Source organism: Trichoplax adhaerens, genomic scaffold, assembly GCF_000150275.1.
Source record: "Trichoplax adhaerens TRIADscaffold_4 genomic scaffold, whole genome shotgun sequence".
In the NCBI taxonomy this organism is placed as follows: Eukaryota; Metazoa; Placozoa; class Uniplacotomia; order Trichoplacea; family Trichoplacidae; genus Trichoplax; species Trichoplax adhaerens.
In genome coordinates this window covers 5972102-5995661 of record NW_002060946.1, presented here as the reverse complement: position 1 = coordinate 5995661, position 23560 = coordinate 5972102, and the positions used below count along the sequence as shown (strand labels likewise).

Here is a 23560-nt window from a genome sequence, read left to right as displayed (position 1 = left end):
ACGTCCATTTTCGCATAATTGTTATATTGCATCACATTTTACTTACTGGCAGAGTGATATTACGGCTATCATCTCAAATAGGACTGCTAATTTATGGCCATTACAAAAAGTATTGACCCTATTAATTTCCTCGAACCTACATTACCCAAACTAGTAAATTCTATTGAAATTCTCGTGTCAACAAATGCTAATGGTACTTTCAGTACACATCGTACTGCAATTGCCATCATGTCTGATCGTTCAGTCAAGAAACAAGCATTCAGACGAAGATATACAGTAGTAAACCATCTCAATGAAAGTAAGAGATTCTCGCAAAGGCTCTGTTGACTTGTCAAGTTCTGGAATATTGTAGTACATATACTGTACTTGTAGTTAATGCAGCAATGTATGAAATTATAGATTTGTACAACGGAACTTACTACAAATTGTAGAAGTATATAATTACATTAAATCATACGATTTTGGCCATAAGGGTTTATAACTACTACATAATAATTATTTACTTGAAGCTTTGGATTAATTTTTTACCAACGACTACTTCTCTTTTTGTAGTCCCTGATTATACACCCAACTTAGGCTCAAAGCAAAATAGTATACTGTCAAAAAAGATAGCGTTTAGATTCGTAATCTTTCATGTTATGGTTAATACGGTATATTTCGCTAAAGATGTCATAACAGTACTAGTCAACTCAGATTTTGATATTCGTAATTCATTGAGTCCAGTCCCTTTTGTAATTCTAGTTAAGGTAATCCATGATAAGTCATACAGTACCACAAAATGAAATGAATTTTATTTACAATTGTAATTTCGACCATCTTACTTGAAGATGTTTTCGCTTCTGCTTTGAAAAATCTACTAAATCATTGTTATACGAACTAGAGTTTAAGATTAGCAGTAGTTTACTCTCATGTAGAGTATGGTGAAACACAATACTGTTGCTAGATATATCAGAGTTTTTCAAGGATTTATGCATTCTGTCGTCCATTATATAGTTTCCATAAATTGAGTCAGTTATGCAGATGCTATGTAATTTATCGTGCGATACACTATCCACGCAAGTAGATGAACTATCGAATTGACTAGTCATACAGTACTACTACACAATTGCGCGATATTTCTGTATCAAGCTCAGAAAATATCTAGATACGGTATCGCCAAGCTGTTAGGAAATCAGTGATAATAGTAAACTATGGAATACTAAAATACTGTACAGTGTCTGGGATTTTAGATTTAAGTTAAGGCTAATTCATAACCAGTGCTTAAATTTCATGACACTGTAGTATGATATCAATTATTACACAATAGCTTCCGCCACAATGTTGTGTGTATGAAGTAATGAATAGTCTGTTAAAATTACGCGTTGTCACTGCAACTTTCTGCTTCCTTCACCTAAACATCAATAATCGTATTTTCATTGTATTCGTATGCGTGTACTTTGAACAGCAAAAAATATTCACCATTAACTACGTCTTAATGACTAGATTATTTGATTTTACTAGCAGAAATTAGCTAGTAACTTATCACTGTGCGTGTTATGCTAATACATGATCTTCATTTATCATCTTATAGAACTAGCAGAAATCATACATATCCGACCCTCATTAACAGATGATACTGGCTCACGCTATTACGTACACTACGTTGGCTGTAAGTGATCTGTATTATAGTAATAATTGTGTATAATTATATTTACGAAAATCCGCAGTGACGTAATAAAGTGATTGATGTGTCAGCTTCTAACAGTATACTTTTGTTATGTTGTAGATGATCGGCGTTTGGATGAGTGGCTAGGAATAGATCGCCTTAAGCCTGCGAGCGTAAAAGAAACCAATGAAGCCAGCATCAGACCAGATATTTGGTCACTAGCTGAAAATCAGGAGCGCAAAGTTACCCGTAATCAAAAGCGTAAACATGATGAAATTAATCACATACAAAAGGTACATTACTTTACTGTAATAGAAAATTTTTCATTAATGCAGACAGGCATAACTTAAATTTTATAAACAATGATTACTTTCGTCATCTCCTTATCATTTTTAACGCTAAATAGACTTACGCTGAGATGGACCCAACAACGGCCGCTTTAGAGAAGGAACATGAAGCGGTAAATTTAGAATGCTCTTTGTGCACATAAGTACATGATTACTGTAAAAGAATATTATACATTACTATTGAAGAAGTTTAGTAAATTATTTCATTTTCACCTTTTCACTGGAATGCTTTAACACATGATTATTATAATTGACTGATAATTATTTGATATCGATCTAATGTAAGCCCTAATTTTGTTACACGAATTTTTTCAGATTACCAAGGTCAAGTACATTGACAAAGTTCAAATTGGAAAGTACGAAATTGATGCTTGGTATTATTCTCCCTTTCCGGATGAATATGGTAAACAGTCAAAAATTTGGATCTGTGAATATTGCTTGAAGTACATGAAATATGAAAGCACATTCAAACATCATTTGGTATGGCTACGATACTATGTTACTAGTGATTTACATCTTTGTAAGCTAAAGTGATAACTGTTTTCGATGTTTCCTAATCTTGCAGACAATATGTAATCACAAGCAACCACCTGGTGGAGAGATTTATCGCAAATGCTCCTTATCTGTTTTTGAAGTTGATGGAAAGAATCACAAACTTTACTGTCAAAACATGTGTTTACTAGCGAAGTTGTTCCTTGATCATAAAACTTTATATTTCGATGTGGAACCTTTCTTGTTTTACCAGCTAACTGAGGTAGACGAAGATGGGTGCCACCTTGTAGGATATTTTTCTAAGGTAAAATTAATCATTTCGTGTCTATAATGACACTTTTAAATTAGGTATAATTCTAATATAATGATCCTTTTATTGTTAGTTAATTGACGACAATTTTTTAACTAGGAGAAGGAGTCTGCTGATGGTAACAATTTAGCGTGCCTATTAATCTTACCGCCACATCAACGTAAAGGCTATGGAAAATTTTTAATAGCTCTAAGTGTGTACCACTTTATGATACAATACACATTACTTTTAATGATATTTCATAAAAAAATTTTACAAATGCTTCTGTGTTGATCGCTTAAAGATGATTGCAGAAATATCTGATATACAATACAAATAAATAACACTTTTCTGAGGGTCATGTATCGTGTAGTACAGTACATGAGTACTGTTTGAGAATTATTCCGCAAGTGATATTATTAATATGCTTTACGCTTAGGTTATGAGCTCGCTAAAATGGAACGAAAGATTGGCTCGCCGGAGAAACCTCTATCCGATTTAGGAAAGCTGACGTACCGAAGTTATTGGTCATGGGTATTGCTAGAGGCATTAAAAGATTTTAGAGGAACGCTGACCGTTCGAGACTTGTGGTACGTAAAATACCTCTTGATTTATTAGTGTTCATAGCTCAGTTTGTACTTGTTTGCCTTTAATACCGAAAGTTATACAATGTTACACTTATTTAGTGGCTAATTCTTAATATTTCTTCACTTGTAGTCAAATGACATGCATTACTGAAGAAGATATTATTGGTACCCTACAATCGCTAAATATGACTAAATATTGGAAAGGGCAACATGTAATCTGTGTAACTCCGAAGCAGATTGAGGAATTGCTATCAAGCCCGGAGTACCGAAAACCTCAAATAACTCTTGATACTAGATACTTACGATGGTCCTCACAGAAGTATTCTCAACCTCTTAAAACACCGCAAAAATCTAAATAATTTTATTTAATCGACGTGTGTATGTTACACATTACCAAGATAACAGTACTATTAACAAATACAAACTTTTTCTTAGATAATTAATTGATAACGCAAAGAACTACTTTGTAATGTATATCGTGAAATGGGCACTTTATTTGATACCTCGAAGATAATAGCAGGAGTAGATGATGACTCCTTGATAAATCTCTTACCCTATTAGGAAATACTTTATCCCTTGATGTAAAATTTTGTACAGATTTTTCTCTCGTAATAAGTAATCTGTAAATATTTGGAAACGAGAACCATTTTCATCTAATACATAATTTAACATACTGTATTAGTGACGTAACGGTTGTCTCCAGCTACACCACTAAATCGTAATGCTAAAGAAATTCAGGATAATGGTATTTGTATCTATAACATCTGTTATATACTTATTCGACCATGTTATCAGAAGGTTAGAGCTTCAACGTCATGATTTTCTACTATTGTTTTGATCAACGTCAAAATTGATACATTATGAAATGTAGTAATATGTGTTTTGCGATTAACATTTACCAGTGTTGTCCGAGAGCGCCGTAAGAAAACCTTGTTCTTCTTCTATTCTATTTTTGCTTTAAATAGTATAGATACGAATTAAATTTAGTTTCTGGTTTTGAGGCCATTGTATAAGTATTTTACTTTTACCTGGCACAAAATTTTGAAAAGTACTGCAGTGTGCCACATTGTCCGGAAATAAAGTCGTAACTGCGATCGAAAAATGCGATTAAAATCCAGTATTTGGCAGAAAATTCGTTAGTGAGATGTCAGATCCAAATGGTATTCTGCTAACTCTGGTACCCCTTACTACGAGATTATTATAAATGCATCAAAATCGTCAATGAGATAACTACTAACTGTATCATATTTATCATTTCCTTTAATGTGTCGTCGTTGATATATTGATCCACCTGCTAGCAAACGATAAATCGGAATTATGGATTTACTCTTTACTAATCAAGTTTCTTACTAGCCTTTCTTTAATTAGCATCAAAATATAGTTATCGATGAATATCTTAATTAGCAGTACAAAAAATTATAGCGCAGTTGCAATGTACGCTACATTGCATCGGCTCATATCATCATTGGCGGATATACGTGCACCTGCACAAGTTACTGCATATAAGCGCGATGCCGTCAGGTGATGCAAGGTTATCATACTGATAAGACTAGTCTATAGTACAGGTAGTGAATCAATCCATTTATTTGAAGTTTTATTGTGTTAACTTAGAATACTTGATATCACGTCATTTAAGTCAGTACATGAATTGCACTCATATCAACATACACAGTACGGTCGTATACGGACATGTGATGCATGCGGCAAACATTCGTAACAAAAGCAGAAAGCTGCAAAAAGTCTTGATGAAAGTTAGCCATCTTTACAATAACAACACAGGAAGTTTATTAACAAAAATTTTTCTTTCGCAAAAAGGAAATAATTCTTGTGTACTTCCAAGATTTAAATTCGCGGCTAAAATAACTTGTAAACTACAAGCTGTACAAATGTATTACAAATCTAAAGGTAGCAGTTACAATTGTGTCGATTACAGTATTGTAGCGAAGAAGTTTATAGAGGTGGCTAACATTCATAGCACAACAGCAGATATTTAACGGCGCAATTCGGTATCGATATCCATTTACCACAATACGTATATATCATAATTTCTAATACTGTAAGTATCTAAAGCCAAATTGGCATAGCGTCTAACGGCAAATATCAAATTGTTGTTAGTATTACGCAAGATAATCGTCATTTATATCATAACCTATCAAGCCATTTCAATTATGGTAACTAAAATAACACAGTCGACACTTTCGATATACCCGAAAATTGGTGTATGCCTTTCCGAAATCCCAGTAATGTAACACAACATAAGTAATATACGATTTCATCGACAAGAGACACAGTATCTTTACTACATTATGATTAGATGCCAATTGTTATTTTGTTTAGTCGATTACATTTAAGGCATAGCCTGCACTTCATTTGCAGTAGGTTGCAAATATGAGAGAGCAACTCAACCAAACAACTACATATTCATTTGTTACATTTTCGATCATATTAGCAATCTCAAATGAGACACTACTTCGGCACCCATTTTCATTACAAGCTAATAGTAATCTTTTACAGACTGACTTACAATGTTATTATGAATACATAAAGCTTTGTAAAATTTCAAGCTTCAGTCGAAAAAACATCTAAGCTTCAGCACCAGTATTAGATGGTTCCACGCGATCTTTTCTAGGTGGCATTCTTTCATTAAATCGATCGAGATCTTTAGCTTCACTAAAACTACTAATAGCATGATGTGGATCATGACCACTGATAGCTATATTAAAAAATAGTCAGTTCAGTAATACATTCAAATGAACAACAACGACCAATAATGCAACCTATACAGTATGCAACATTAGCAATTTACAAAATAGCAGTGAATTTAGTTCAGAATACTTTATCGACTCTCACCGTCAAGAAGGGAACTTTTGCCTCCAGATAAAGTGCCAGCAGGTAACGTTCCAGAAGGTGTAAGGCCTTTGAGTTGTAACACGGTTTCACTTTCTTCCCTGTTATAGAAGTTAGAGAAAAAAAAGTTTAACATCGTCCTATCTTCTCGAACGTTGTCATGATGATTTATGAACATGCTACTGTAAAAGTAATATTATTTTACCGTAACACAGTAAACACACGAGCCATCTTTCCAATTGCTCTAATCTTATTCTTGATAACTTCACGTCTTTGCTGCACATTTAGATTAGCTATTCAAAATGATAAGATTAAATTAGCAACTTAACAGGAATAAATTTTTAAGTATTGATAACGGTAACAGCATATTTGAGGATAAAAAATCAACCTACCATCATTACCAGCCGCCGCCGCCGCTGCTGCCTCTTCATCGTTTGCGAGTTCGTCCTCAGTGCAGATATTCAAAACATTTACCAACATTTCAGTAACTGCAATTAATAAAATTACTTTAGTGATTTATTTCTTAGGATACGCTATAAATGTAGATAGAAACTATGATTAAACGTCTTCAGGTACCCTTTTCTCCGACAAATGGTAGTGACCATGTAAAAACATCCATAAAATTTGGTAACCAGTAAGGATGAGGAGAACAATTAAACTGACGAATGTTCATGACATTATTTTCGTATTTTAGAACAGCAGCTAAAAACAAAGAAAAAATTAATTTTAAATTGAAAAGTATGATATGAGTACTATAAAATTTAATTCGCTAAATAATAGTAGCCCAAACCTTTGTTATTATAAACATCCAAATAATTTGGAGCAGAAAATATAGTAATAAGGGAGGGAAAACCGGTTGTCAAGCTTTTCCTGTACATTCGATAACTGGAAAGTAGGATAACGAACAGTTAACAGTTTATCTTGCCTATTTTGCTTTTAGTCATTATTACTGTACCATCGATATGAAATTAATGATTTATATACATGTTATATATTGCTTACCCAGCGTCTTGAGCTTCATGAGCGCGAATAATAGACAGCAGATTATTTTGTTGTAAGAATTCGCAAATTGCATGATAACTAAAATAATAAAATAGCTCAGTCATGAATGCCTGAAACATTTCGCTACATTAGATTTATTGTATATATATACGTATTGCATAGTCTACCTGAAAAAGTAAGAGCAGCCTCTAACGCTATTGTGGCTGAAATGCTCGGTTGTTTTTTCGTTGCCGTATTCTTCCAGGGGATCGGACCATAGCAAATCACACATTGGACCAAAAGCAGGAGGTTCTCTAAAGCGATCCAACTATTTCCAACATAATATAACAATAATCGACTTTTAGTATGTTAGAAAATAAGAAAATAAATTTAAAGAATCATTCTCTGTCATTTGTACTTTCCAACCAACCTTTTTTATATCTTCTAAGTTATGGATTTCAGGAGATAGACCACCATGTACACATAAGAACTGTTGATTCATTAAGGCTGCAAGTGGTAGACAGTCAAATGCGTCCATGCACGCTTCATAAACATTTTCAGAGTATTTTATTTTACCTGTTAGATAATTAATTAATATAGTTAGATGACGCGGTTTATATCTCTTTATATTTATGATAGAGAAATAGTGTCAGAAGAACTCACATTCTTGCTTGAAGGTGAAATACTCAGTCAAGTGCCGACATTCATGGTTGCCACGAAGCATGAACATCATTTTCGGATACAAGGTTTTCAAAGCCCAAAGATATACTACACACTATAACATAAAATACGGATTTAAATTATTTATGCTTTCTTATTGAGATTTAATGGCTCACCATCTTAGATCAATAAAAGTTATCTGTACTAGTCGATTTTACAATATATCAAGAATATATTAACGCAGGATAATGTTAGTTAGGCAACATTAATTAGTACTTCGGTATGCGATTAAAGCAGATGGATATACGTCAGGAACTACTACACATATCATCTTAACAAGATCGAAAAATCATACTGTACTTACATACGCGTATTTAGAAATGTGAGCTGTTTGCACTAGGTTATTAATACAATTTAAAGACGTAATTAACTATTTACTACTAGGTGTAATGTGCATATGTCTTCTACGCATAGTAAGTATAATATTAGCTTTTTTATTCACTTAACATAACAGGCCATACCTCAATAGAAAAGTAACCTCTATCGACATAATCGCCAAGAAATAGATATTTGGTAGTACCCGGTGAACCACCAACCTCGAATAACTTCATTAGGTCATAGAATTGACCATGAATATCGCCGCAAACTATTGATCAGAAATTGAGAAAAGATAATATAATTATCATCGATACTAAAGAAATAAACAAGATCTTAACAATCATAAGATTAAAATTATCATATAAATTTCCAATTTTATTGGAGGAATGCAAAAAGATTAAAATGTACAGTGTAAGATCATTCTTAAACTGGGGTAAAAATGTTTAATGATAGGTTGTTAACTAATGGACTGATGATTCGAATATGTTGGAGAATTCAAGCAACCTAATGTACATATTTCCTGTATCAAAGCATGGAACTTATATTACTATGTATAGAAATATCGACTAGTAGAAGATTTGTCGAAGTACAAATTGTACCGTATAATATAATGGCTTAAAGGCAGGCTCTCTTCTTAGTCATAGTGAATAATGTTTAATATTTTTAACCTTTTCAGTCAAAATATCACATTTAGTGGAAATATTTATCGGTAGACGTATATGATAGCATGAATGGTATGCCTGTTTTTATTGCTAAAGTATTGTTATGGCTACACTATTCCTGACGAAAAGACTAATTAGACAAGCTAATGGAACTATCAGTGGTATAAAATAACATACAAAAGAGTACGAAAACAGGTTTACGTTCCCTTACACGGCCTAAGATAGTTGCAATCATTTAGTATCTTCGCCATTATCAAAATTACCGCAAATTTTACTGTAAACGTATATATCAATTGCATAATAGACGTATATAGTAGTAAATAATACAGTACGATATTGACTCTTAATTCAAGACTCAGATACAGGAACTGTGTTGCCCTAATTAATTGATTAAATCGCCGTCTGGACGTTAATTAAATTAATCAATTCATATAGTATTTGTATCATAGTATATTGTAGCAAATCTGAATTAATTTAATCCTAATAGCGTCGCTGCTTGAACTCTAGTATATGACGCATGATTAATATGGAATAAAAAGGGTAGGACAGTTATAACGATAGCCTAATAGATACGAACTGCACCGCAAGCCGTCGTTATTTTGATTGAACTTATTTACAAACTACATCCTGTTATACAGCGTGTATACGCTTCATGTGGATAGCATGAGTACGAGACGTACATAGTCAAAATCTCTTTTAGATTATTATTATAGTGAATTTTCAGATTAGATTTGGAGCAAGAAAATTTCATATCTCTTCATTTTGGGTAACACATTTGAACGAGTGTACACCTAATGTGTCAATTTGTATGAATCGACTTTTGTTGTACTACATGTATGTGTATTTTTGTATAGTGCGGTTACTACTGTACTATGCGCGTAGGCTACGTAGCATAAATATTATTACAATATACATTGCCCGTGACATGATGTTGCTAGTCAATAACTAGCTATGTAATGTGTATATGTTGTACATGTCCATTATAACTGTTATCATATTCAGACTACCTTCCTGTGTTATATATACGTTACTATACTGTACACCTGAGAGTTCCTACTCCGTGTACACAAGCGACAGCTACATGTTATTATTTCACTATCTATATACTACTGTATGTATAGAGTGTGTACTGCATTTCCTTTCTTTTCTTTCTCTCTTGGGTACCCATACGCGTATACGGTAACTATGTAGCGCATGGTTTCTAAAAGAGAAATTTCAAAATCGATGCCTGTAGAAGCAACGACCAACTATTTTCGATCTACAGTAGTATTATATGCGCTAAGGTACAATATAAATGTAATTCCAGTGTTTGGCCTCAACATTCCTTTCTATGCGCATATGTAAAAGTATTGCTATATTCTGTGTTATCATGTTACAAAAGAGTGGACTGAGCTCTTTCCGATATACAAAAAATAAAAAGTTTAGACGATTTGATGGATTTAACAGTTAATTCCGAATCCTGTAAGAGTAATTTCTTTGCGCGTTCAGGCTTTCAAGAAATTTAAAACAACAGTCGCCTACAGTATATGTACATTGTACAATATATATATATACATATTCGGATATCACAATGTGAACGAAAAGTATATATAACAGGACCGATATTTACAGGCCATACAGAAGCAGCCATTTATTGAGAAAATGTTGCATCGTTCTACTCGTTAGTGAGTACTATAGACAATTTTCATTCTTAACTTTGCTAGATAAAAGAATACAACGCTAATTTTTCAGTTATTGAAAATGCCTTCTGACAGCAGAATTGTACGCGTATACATACGGATAACTGCAGTTCTATATAGTAATTAAAAATTTTTTTATTTTCAAGAATTAATACTGTACAGCCTGATTGTCTACACTTTAGTGTTACCATCCAGTATACTGAATGAAAGTGACAATAATTAACTATTGAAATGCATTGGTCAAAAGATAAGGATTATGCCGACAATGACTACAGGGAACGCACTCACCCAAATCATTTTATAATGCAAAACTATCACAATATACAGTATACGGTCTATAGTTATACAAATTAAAGCCAACACTTTCATTCTGTCGGAAAACGTTTACTTTGTCGAAATTATATACCGATTGTCGTACTGTATCATCATCTTATTTTGTTTGTTTCAAATAATTCATCCTCAGAAAATAAGTAGAAAAAGTCAAGCATTTCAAAAGCAAAACATTCATTGTTTCTATAATATTTTCATCCATGTTAATGTCAATGGAACTGTATAAGTCACCGGTAAATTTTACCATGTTGTCAGAATGAAAAACACCGCCAAATAGTATCTGCAATATTTCGATAAATGTGTTGATCGCATGCCAACCACGGCATTAACGCGCATAATCTCTGAATAACATTATGTTTTACGAGAATGCAATACGCGTATGTGCATAATTACATCGTATAAAACTACTGTCAAGAAATTAATCTGCGTAGTACATTTGAAGTAAAGTGCAGCAAGGAACAAAGTGAATTTATATATGCACATTTACGATTGTACCTAACTTTATCTGTATATCTACCGTGTATTTATGCGGTGCTTAGACTAGTAAATAATATCTTATATGCCATACACGCGAATTAGTAAGATAATGTAATTCGTAATAATCGATTATAATTATTAATAAAGGAATTGTCGTTTCAAGTGGACAGATGGCATAGGAGCAATTGAGCGCTTAATTCGTATCATCGGAAGGTGGGAAATTTTCATGTTGTAGCCACCTCTGTAACGGCTTTTGAAATTTTTTAGACCGTGAATATGTATTTTTTATCCGCTGCCGTATACTGCAGATTATCCTATGTACGTATATCTACCTTTAAGGGTTACCGTATACAAAGTCTCAACATTTTCTCCGGGGTGATGTTTTATACCAGACTATGTTCAATCTGGGACTACGGTTTCAGAGTGGAACACTTTAATTTGTAAGATCATACGTCAACTGAAGAAAACATGTCGTTGTTCTTTTGAATACTGCATATGTTATCGCGTCGCATACAGTATCGCACAATCAACTTACGTGAAATTACAGTAAAACGAAAACATGAAACGTGGAGGTACAGACACAACAGTAGTGAGTTGTAGAGAAAACCAACTATAGCAGAGACTACTAAAAGAAAGATTTTAGCAGTCTTTGATTAAACCCTGATATGAGTACCATAATACTATACGAGACAAATCCCAAAATAATACATACTGTACAGTAACATCAGCCTAGGCTATATAGTATTTCAAATAAAAATTTAAATGAAAGCAGATTTTAGATTTTATTGTTAAATTTGAGCTTGGATAAGAGTCGTGTTCATATTGTAATTATACAATTATAATTAGTGCGTAACGAGACCGTCAGAATATGATCCAGAAGGGGATAGCAATGGTGGCTTAGATTGATACTTTAGCTTAGAATACTGTACTTCGAAATAAATACTTGTGGTTAAAAAACTACGGTGCTGTACAGTACTATACATATTTACTATATCCCGTACTGTACATTCTTAACGAATAGTCTCTTAATGGAAATGATAAAATGGCTGTAATAATTTATTAACGTAAAATATAACTTTAAGATCATTGTGAGTTGTAACTGACATATTCTTCAAAAAAAAAGATACTGCAGAGATCTTATTAATTAGGAAAGATCATTCGATGGTCAAATTTCATTACTGCAGATATAAAACAGCATGCGCTATTTTTTGCCAGTAGCAATCTAAAAAGTGACACATTCTGTGCAATTTTCTGTGCTCTCCATACAAGTTATATGTAACGCATGACGAAAGCACTCACAGAGATTCGCTTGCTTGTTTTATCGTACAGTTTGCAGCGATACTAGCATGACTAGATTGCATTATATGTATAAATACGTACAGCGCATTAAGTTAATTAAGAAATGGCCAAGTAAACTATAACAGTACCGTCCAAAATTGACATGTGCAATGTGCAAGTACATAGCAGTACGATGATCTATTCAATTTTATTGTAACTGATATACATTATACTAGATTTCCGTTATTACAATAACGTATGGCGTACTACTTTATGTCCTCTACACTCGACAATAATCATCAAGCTTCATGTAGTAATTTTTTAGTACCGCTGCACCGAGGCTTGTACATGTCGCGTTTGTGGTACACTCTACGTAGTTCATGTATCTTTTCGAGAATGAACAATGCAACACTTTGACTGTAGCACTATAAAAAAATCATCTAATTTTAAAACGGTGTTATTTAAACATGCTGAACGTTTTGTTTCCAAAACTCATTTTGAGTTTTTCGAGTACTACAAATCTATCATACTGTATTCCTAGTAAAATCAGATTGAACGACGGCCATCATTGAAAAAAATGGCTAGCGTTGGTATCACCGCCATTGCCGAAAGAGCAAGTGGGCATCAACTTTGGTAACAATCGTAATTATCGTACGCAGAATTTGAAGTCAAGTTTGACATTTAACAAGAATACTAGTGTATACAGTCAAGAAAGTAAGGTGCTCCAATAATGATATCAACGTTGGTAATTAGCGATGGCAAGACATACAGTACATGTTTATATAGTAGTACAGTACATGAAGCGAGGGCTAGCGTATCCTCCCATTATCCCCCCTTTTTCAAAAGATAAATCATAGTAATCAGAATTTATTTTACTGGATGAACTGTATATATACAGTGCTATGTTGGCAGGTAGGTCAATATGTTACAGATGTAGACCCTCTATAAATCAAAGATAACTTTTGAAAACGTAAAATTGGCCGATATCTTAATAAAATGAAGAAAAAGTAACACCGAAGATAAAAGAGCTCTCCAAAAAATAAATTGAGGCGTTAACTCAAAAATATACCAGACTACGTCTGTACCGTACTGTCCACTTCAATAGTGGAAAGTAGATACCGTAGAATGGTCGATTATCATCGAGGATTTCCTCTAAACCTCTATGGTTGATATAGAATATTCGTATCTTCGTATTTTGACGCACAATCTATGTCAGCCCATTCGTACGGAACATACTTGAACTTTTGTGGATCGCTATGTGATCCGCTTTTGTAGTACTATAAACTAGCACGCAGTAGGATTTTGGTGAATTATTTGAAGTTGAAAGCCTACCTTTGCAAACGTTGTCGAGAAATTTGATATCATGGTAACACAATCGCACTCAATCGACGTTAAAGTAATCCCCTTCTACTGTATATAGGTTGGAAAAGTTCAGACCGTACGGTGGCATTTAATATTAGGCTGTACACACCTTTACAGTACTGTAAAGGTGTCAAGCGATGGAATTTGGGTTGACGGAATAGATTTATTTATTAAGTAATCTTTTTAATAGCGATGTTCAGCTGATATCTATTTTAAAAGCCGTCACAGATTGACTCTAAATATTTTTAGAGATATAAATATGTAGCTATATTACCAGTCACAGGAGCTTCGATCTCTAACATTGTACTTTCTCCACGCATTATTATAGCTCCATCTTTTATAATCTTTAACGCCGCTGCTTCTTCAATTCTACCCTCTAGCATAAAGTGCGCTTTCAAGATATCTATGTTGGGTTTACCATCTTGAAAGACATCATCGAACGCGAGAATCTTGGTCGGTGGACTAGGTATACCTAATAGTTGAAAAGGAATCCATAACTTATTAAGAAGGATAACAGTTGTAAGTGTGACTGGCACCGTAAAATGACTATGTCATTTGAATCACATGGATAAAATACAGCAACACATGTGTGGGCATATTGAGAAAATGGAGGCTGTACTGTATGTCGATGCACTGTCTAGTGCAGCTTGATACAGTCTACACTTGAAAGAAGGTAAAAGGAGTTTTGAACTTGGTTACGACCATTAACGATGTATCCTAAGCAAAATACTCACTTTTCATGACGCGTTCATTGGACATGGGTTTGTCAGGTGTTGAAGCCATATTTTAAACACCGTTACCAACTTAAATCTTGATCCTAACTATAAAGATGGCTACGATAACATCAAACGATGCACAAAAACGATGAGGTGACAACAGAGTGGGCCGATTAAATCTTATCTACTGTATACGATGAAAACTTTTTTTATTATAACCTTCTAATAATAACAACAATAGCAACGGCTGAGGTAAGCCAGTACAGTCCAGTACTGCGTCAGTCGTGACAGTTATCAGTGTAGTTGTACGCGCGTCGCCACTAAAGAGTGTCAGATTATAATGATCTTATCTGCTCTATTTTATACTATACTGTATGATACGTCTGCATGGCGTGTACTGTACATCCATACTGTACTGTACCATAGAGTCAGTTGCGTCAGTTTGCTTCCTAGTTCGGTCCGTTTGCAGTCAAGTACGCCAGCCGGTGATGTCAGATGGCTACAGTACTTACATTATTTTAGAGTCTCCGACTACGGTACAATGTACCGCAGGCCCCTAAGTACTGTACAGTACTGTACAGTACTGTACAGTACTGTACAGTACTGTACGAGTGAAACATTTGAAACAGTACACTGTCCTGTACGGTACAATAGTACAGTTGAGCAATGGTCATTTTAGTACTGTACAGTACTAAAATGATTTGCCGCGTACAGTACAGTACTGTACTGTACTGTACCGATCTACAGTACATTGTACACCAAATATACAGTACTGTACTGTACGTACTGCATGGTGTAACGACTTGCATTAACGCGCAGAAAATGCAGAATGGCTGCTTTTGACTGTAATAATGTAGCAGTGTAAACTGTAGTTGGTAAAACTAGTGAAACGTTCTATCATGGTGCTTACAACTGTAATTTTTTACTGCTAGTCTGCGTGGTCCTAGTTCATTCTCTGATTGTATTGTACGATATATCATTGTGATTATAATTATATATCAATGTATGCATTTTTCCGTATTTATTTTTGAGTGTGCCGTCTGTGCTCCTAGTTAATGTTGTCAGCACTTGTTAGCGTCTAGCGTGATAAACGATCCACTGTACAGTGTCAATACAGTACAGTAAACAACTGCTGTCACAGTTATTCATTAAAAGGACTGGCTAAAACGAAGTCAAATATCCAACGTAGAAATATGTTTTTAGTCTACTCTACTGTAGACTAAAAAATAATATCTGCAGTACTACAGTACTGTACGCTACTCCAAGTTTTTACACACGACCGTACTGTTCTGTACTATCGTTGCGAAAGGGACTCGTACAGTATACTGTACTCAACGCTACAGTACAGTACAGCATAGTATTACAGTACTGTAGACAGTACAGTACACTGTACTGTAGAGTTCAACTGTAAAGATTCGGTCAAATCAATCAATTATTTTATTTTACTGTAATTACAGTACAGTACAGTACAGTAATTGTACAGTATGCAGTACAGTATATCATACTGTACTGTATGTTATCGGTTCAGTCATCTACGGTGGCCAAGGAGAAAAAAATCATTTTTTTTTCTATGATCAACATCTTGCTAATCCTTGTTGCATGATAATAATAAATAATGAATGAATCCCTATGGTGATTATTATAATAATATTACTAATTACATTGAACCTTAGCAACGTTAGTACAACCTACGATATGGTAGTCAAAGTTGACAACTGTATGGTAACTGTATACCAGCCTGTATAGTAGCAAGGATGATTTTATGGAGATACACTACTTCCATCAACAACGTAGTTGTTACATTTTCTTGGCATTAATGGATTGGTGTTTTGCTTGACATAATGAACGTCATATTAAATTAAATTAAATTAAATTAAATTAAATCCACAAACAATAAAACTTGGTGAGCTTGAAGTAGAACGAGAAAAATATAAGCAAACGCATAGGATCACAGTTTAGTGCTATTTCACCACTTCTAAATTGACGAAATTTTATTGAGTAAGAAAAATATTGAAAAAAAAAATAATAACATGATGTTACTGCATCATGTGCGCAGTTGGTTATGTACATGCTATTCAGTAAGGCACCTGTTCTGCCATTGCCCAAAGTAGTAACAAATATCAAAATAGATTAATGAACTATTTGTCCTACCAATTGTAGCATTAATACAATACATATGATCAATTTTTCGTACAATGCATGAAATAGAAGTATTTTGTCACATTACAGTATAACATACAGTAGCGATAGATAAAGAAAAGATCTATTATTTTTTAAGGCGCAAATATAAGGCACCAACTGCCTCCGTTACTTCATTAATGGTAGTCATTATAATGAAATGAGGGTCAATATTAATGCAGTACGGATAGAACAGTACCTTGTATGTTATAATGCTCAAATTATTTCCCTTTGAGCTGCAAAAATGCACGTTAATAAAATTGCGTATGTGCAGTGTGATACTTGTACATACTCTCTATATTGCCAAGGTATCGTACCTATACATTTTTAAGAGTGATATCCTTATTTAAATAGTGTGTGGTACGGAATATTTCTAACAAAATATTTTTAGATAATAATTAGTAGATCGCTTAAATACTTTCATATGGTAATAAAGTTTCCATTACCGTTTAAAAAACCTGTATTCTACAATTAAATGTATCGGCTACAATAACATTATTACTATTATCTACACAAACTCCAGCTGGAAATTTTAACTGACCAACAGTTCCACCTTTACTTCCAAATCTATGTAATGGCATACCATCTGGGGCAAATATCTACAAATTGGAAATAAATTCACCTTGTTATAGTATGTTAAGCAAGATCGAATAATTTTAATTAATTAGTGTGATGTGTATTTAAATCAACCGACGCTGCTAACTAGCTTTATCAACAACTTAATTATCTCATTCCATACGGTATATCATATTGCATAAAAAGGAGTGGAATCATCATGATAAAATTGTAAAATGTGTACTATCCAATAATAATACAGGATAGTTATAATTCGCATAAATTTCATTTCTGTACCTCATGTAGTAAAGAAACTTATAGAATATACGCATATTACCTGCACCGCATGATTGCTACGATCCGCTACCATAATTTGACCTCCAGGAGCTACCGTAATACCTGTCGGGTTATTTAATCTGCCAGTATCATTTCCTCTAGATCCAAATAAATAACGGTACTTGCCGTTTCGATCGAAAACCTGAATTCGGTGATTCTTATAGTCTGTAATTAAAATATTGCCGGAATGATCTATTGCAATACCCCAGGGAAGCCCTAATTGCCCAGGGTTATCACCTTTCGCCCCAAAGTGATATAGATATTCACCGTCTGAACTAAATACTTGGATGCGATGATTACCACTGTCGACAACAAAAATTCTACCATCTTTATCAATAGTGATCCCGTGAGGATCGTGAAATTCTCCTGGTTCGGTACCGCCACTGCCTAAAGACTTAATAAAGATACCTTTTCGAGTGAAGACTTGCACTCGATTGTTGTTCGTATCTGATACAATTACATTGCCATCGATATCTAAAGTTAAGCAAGAAGGTGACTCGAATTGACCGGGATTACTCCCACTGCTACCAAAAGAATGCACTAACTGGCCGTCAGGTTGAAAAATTTGTACCCTATCATTCCCAGTATCAGTAATAAATATATTGTTTTCATGATCACAAATAACATCATTCGGGCGTTGCAGTTGCTCCCAACCATCTCCACGCCGACTAAAGCTTAATTTTGCTGTAGAAATTCCTTGAAAATTTCGCGTTGTAATTGACTTAATCTGAATAGATTTGTAATTACAAAAGTGACGTAAAAAATAATCAGTATAGCCTCCAAGTATGCATTTATCTCTCTAGGTGTACGGTAAGGCTATATACTATACACATGTTTAATCACCTTAATACGGCTTCTTTCATTAAAAAAAATGTAGACAATTTCTAGCTACTGTAATTAATTACCTTGAATGGGCTGCCTGCAATGGGTGCTCCATTGACTGTTATATTTAATAAATGTGGCCCAGAAATCCATGTACTGTATACAATGGCATAGGTTCCATCTCTGTTATCAATTATTTCTGCTTTTGACTCTTTAGTACTGTCATCTACAAACGATGATACACATAGGATAAAAAATCATTATTAATACATTACATAATATCATCACTACTACTTATAACCTATCGTGAAAAATTACGTTATGTATTAATTTGGAAATAACATTTTCAATAATAATACGATATCAATAATGGTGGTATTAACAAGAATAATTCACTTACTGCGTTTGTTGTTCGAATCTAATCGCCTCAAAACGCCTTGCACGTTGTCACCACCTGTCCGTCGAGGCGTATTGAAAGAATCTCGGGTAATAAGGGTTAACGCCATTCTTTTTCCTGTTGGACAATAATGTAGCGCTGGACATTCAACGATAGACGAGGCACTGGGACATGTCTTGGCATTGCTATTAATTCTGCCAAAATTATTAAGAGCTTGTTGAAAGATTTCATTTTCATTCATGAATTCAATATGTGAATCTTCCTGTGGTTGAAGAATGGATTTGTCATATTTTTGGGAGGATAATTCTTCCAATCGATTAATGATATGCGGTCCTAAATTTAAAATTTCCACCGAGCTACCTTCTTTCAACACATGCTCAGCTAATGTACAACCAGTAATTGTAGTCTCTAGCGAAGTTTCAATTTCATCATGCTGACGTTGCAGAAGCTTAATTTTAGCTGATCTAATAGTTTGCACCTCACTAAATAATTCTCTTGCACGCAATTGTAGCAATTCAATCAATCTATCGAAAGTTTTCTTTATAACATTGTTAACTTGTGTAACACTTTTATTAACATCTTTCATGGTACTTTTCACCGTTAAAAGTGAGTTGACAACAGGCTTACTGTTAATTCGAGCCTTTTTAAGTGCTTGTTCAATATTCCTTTTAGTTTGTGTTGCAGCATCCTCTAATACACTAGTAGTGTGTGTTCGATGTTGTTCGATACATTCACGACAAAGGTGCTCTTGACATTCTTGACAATAATAACGAAATGGTTCGCCTTTATGACGCTTGCAGAAGTATGGACGTTGTAAAGCAACGGGACCGCTTAATTCTACGCGTGTAAGTAATTGTTCAATACTAGCAATATTATGATTACGCGTAACACTCATTCTACGATGGGCTTCAGCACAAAAATCGCATAAAAACTGTAAGCATTGGTCACAACGATATCTAGCAGCTGAATCATCGGTTTCACACGAATCGCAACAGAAAAATGAGCCACTTTTTGTATCTTGTAAAGCTTTAACATTCAATAAATTGTTGATAACGAAGTTGATTGGAAATGTAGTCATACCATTCATTAGTCTCACTTCTTTCTGGCATAATGGACATATAATCGAGTTAGAACTCATCGATTTTAGCCCTTCGATGCATTTATGGCAAAATGTGTGCAAACATGGCAACAAACGTGGCGTATTAAAGCGTTTTCTACATATACTACAATTTAGTGAAATTTCACCATTTGCCATAATTATACTCGAGCCATTTGTATTTAGGTAGCCATCAGTGTGATATGAATCTGACGCATTCTCCATAATTGATTCAACCTATTAATACTATAAAATAATATATGTTAATGTAAACAACATTCTTATTTGAAATGAGGTAACGTTAATACAATTGAATTCTTTTAATAGACAAATAATATTGATACGTGTATTGTCATACAGTTATAAAAATTACATATGGTTGGTTAGCTTTGTAGAACAGTCTCAATCTTAATACTAAAACAGTGATTGCTGTATCAATCAAAATCAATTTTTATTACATACAGTAATAGATCGCTTCTAGACTAAAATATTCCATAAGTAACAACAACATAGTGAGGAAATTTTTAATGAGCACGATTAATAATTCATTTTATCATGGGTGTGTACTGTTATACTGTATACTACAAAATATTAATAATGTCTACCATAATTTGCGTCATACAGTATATGCGTATAACTCCATCAATATAACGCAATCTTCGAGTAAATGAAACACAGTACTAAATAAGATTTGGTTTCAATGTTTGAAAACGAAGGGAAAGCGAAGTAATTAAAGTGAAGCTAGAATAGCAACGATTGAATAAGAGGGTTTAAGGAGCAATTGATCTCTTTTAATTTTAAGTGCAACCTTATTATCATTTTATGTGGACAAAGTGATGCATGAGTTAATTGATAGGATGAATTGATGGCAAACATGACGTCTACTGTTCCAAGTGCACCACAAATAGAGTCTAGTACTGTATCTCCCACTACTTTTAATTGTATAAACCATACAATGTGAAGCAAATCATAAAATAACCTCGTTAATTTTACAAGATCCTTTGACGCTAAATAGCTGTGGTGGCCTGAATAATGGTAGAGAGGACAGGCCTATATACACGCAAATTTTAGTACTTTATTGAAGATTCTGCTGTCGATGCTATCACTAATTACTTATATATCTCGTGCACAATGACAATTTATTTTTAGATTGTAATAACGTTATTAATGCAGCATATTCGGAAATATGGGAAATTACCCTCTTGAGAGAGTAATTTTGGGTTTCTATTACGTTAGAATATGAAAACTAGTATCAATAAATTGGTGATATAATATCTAAATAATATGTTGCAACAGTATTATGAGCAAGTATAAGCTTAAGAATGACCAAGAAAGATTCCTCCAAATAGAATTTGAGAATTTAACTACGTTAAGCAACTTGCGTGAATGAAAGCAAAGCAATTTTTGAGGTTATTCTTGAATTAGCTACGGCTAGAATAACATGAGTTAAATTTTCGCTCTGGCTATGATAATAGCTGTTGATATGGCGGTAATATAAATGTTCAAAATGTTAATTTTCGATGCTATGACATTACTAAACACAGGAATATTTTCATTGATTACATCAAATTTTATCAAAATAACTTCGTAATCACAGTAATATCTAGTAAAGAAAGTAAGCGACTTTATTGAGTAAAGTTTACTACACAATCCTTCTGAATTGCAATCTTAAACTAAACCAGGCTCTTTTAGAGATGAAATAGTTATTCAAAGCCGACTAATGTTACCTCCTTTAGGGGACAAAACATTAATTTAGTTTGCGTTTCATTCTTATATGATATACCAACAAGATAAAATGTTAGAATTACATTTTCTTCTTTAATTCAATTAGCAATTCGCTTTTGATAAACCTACAATATTGTGAGGTAATACAATAACTTCAAGTAACTAAAATTTTGCATTTGATATCAAAACTCTGTAAATAACTGGCTTAATTACAAAAGGGATTGGCTCTTAAGTGATTAATATAAGAAATTATGTAACGAAATTTATACAATTTACCTTGAAAATCGTAGCTAAAATAAGATTAAAACTGGATTGTAAGTAAATCATACCCTCATGTTGCGACAGTAAGTAAACAAGTACCACGACTGTCTGTTTCTGTGATGTGAATGTCTGTATGCTAGGTATAAGCTATCGCTTGATATCGAAATATTTAAGTTTTATTTACGTAAGTTACTTTGGTATAACATGGCGTTCATTTCAATTCATTTCAGAAAAAAATCTGTTACATCGTAAATGATGTTAGCAATGGCATAAGATGAGATGAAGCTTGAGAAATAAATCAGTACGTATCACTAATTAGGACAGGAATGTTGTTAACTAGCATTATCGGAAATATTTTATCTAACTGCGCTCTAGCAATCCACTTTCCTTGTTAATATTCTTACGAAACCATAAGGTGGATAAATTACAAAATAAATTTGATGGAGTTTACGCTACTCCATTCTACTCTCATGAAATAGGCAATCAAATAGCGTTTGATAAAAACTGTAATTTACTCTAAACCAGTAAAAACGTACCAACTATACTATCGTGCATTTATTTACAACAAAATTTATTAAGTAACATACCTAATTAACTTCTTTCAGTGTTCCGGGATAAATATATAAAAATGATGCTATCAATCTGATGACTTTTAATCGTTGAAATGTCAAATTAAAATCTGATAGTAATAAAAAAGAATTTTTTAGCTACGGCGTCATAGTACTTGATGCTTCCATAGGTATGACAAATCCACGTTTTACTCGATATGAAACCTTTACCGTCGTTATTATTGCACTGTTCGTAGACTATGAGTAAAAGTAGCGACTGTTAAGTTTACTTACTTTGCATGCATCCGTTAAATAGTAGAAAGAAATAGTTTATCGTTGCACTAGCACTGAATAGGAATGAGGAGTGGAGTAGAAAACTTACGCTGGTGGTAACGATGGTAGAAAGTAAATATGACACCCAATAGCGACTAGTGTCTTGTGATGCAGTGTTGGCCTCTACAATGTAGCGTTCTCCTACTTTTCTCTCGCCGATGATTTTGAACTACATTGGCATTACAATAAACCGTATTTTGTGTACATAGAGCCGTCCAATGAGTTTTTAATGTTATATTAATGTCAGATGTCATTGAAACAATGACTAGCATAAGAGAAATACATCAACCGTTAGCAGTAAGACAATAAAATTGTCTGCCAATCTTGTGTATTAATATAACTATTATGATCAGTATTGAATTATGACTGAAGTACGTTACAATTAATAATCTTAATCCTACTGGTAGATAACTAGAAAACCGATGCCTTTCTTAATTAGAGATTGTTGATTGTAATTACATGTCTGTCATCATCTGTACATTACAGTTGATTCTAGATGATAGATTAAAGTCTTCATTAGTGGGGATGATGTAGAATAATTTCTTACGATTAATCGTTTACCAGTTATAAATTGCTGCG

The 23560-nt window shown here is 33.6% G+C and overlaps 3 protein-coding genes across 3 annotated transcripts in view; 1 reads left to right on the top strand and 2 right to left on the bottom strand.

Moving 5' to 3' along the window:
- The window catches only part of TRIADDRAFT_55881 (uncharacterized protein), a gene marked incomplete at both ends in the record, with an annotated part of 4016 nt that extends 297 nt beyond the window's left edge, over positions 1-3719 (top strand). The window contains 8 exons of the mRNA XM_002112111.1: positions 1571-1648; positions 1766-1938; positions 2052-2105; positions 2308-2472; positions 2558-2788; positions 2894-2987; positions 3213-3363; positions 3491-3719. Coding sequence (XP_002112147.1) covers positions 1571-1648; positions 1766-1938; positions 2052-2105; positions 2308-2472; positions 2558-2788; positions 2894-2987; positions 3213-3363; positions 3491-3719 — 1175 coding nt within the window. The remainder of the gene's footprint in view (positions 1-1570; positions 1649-1765; positions 1939-2051; positions 2106-2307; positions 2473-2557; positions 2789-2893; positions 2988-3212; positions 3364-3490) is intronic.
- A 2223-nt stretch (positions 3720-5942) lies between these two features.
- Positions 5943-14484, bottom strand: TRIADDRAFT_24726 (uncharacterized protein; the record flags this gene model as incomplete). Its single annotated transcript, XM_002111601.1, has 12 exons — positions 5943-6073; positions 6211-6308; positions 6413-6500; positions 6609-6695; positions 6784-6909; positions 6998-7092; positions 7210-7287; positions 7377-7516; positions 7619-7764; positions 7852-7963; positions 8370-8494; positions 14289-14484. Coding segments are annotated over 12 exons (1422 nt in total), but the record flags the coding sequence as incomplete, so codon positions are not given.
- Positions 14485-17357: 2873 nt separating this feature from the next.
- TRIADDRAFT_23736 (uncharacterized protein) lies at positions 17358-20096 on the bottom strand (the record flags this gene model as incomplete). Its single annotated transcript, XM_002111600.1, has 4 exons — positions 17358-17507; positions 17801-18526; positions 18705-18823; positions 19022-20096. The coding sequence occupies 4 exons, from the start codon at positions 20094-20096 to the stop codon at positions 17358-17360; spliced, it is 2070 nt and encodes a 689-aa protein (XP_002111636.1).
- Between the last annotated feature and the right edge of the window lie 3464 nt (positions 20097-23560).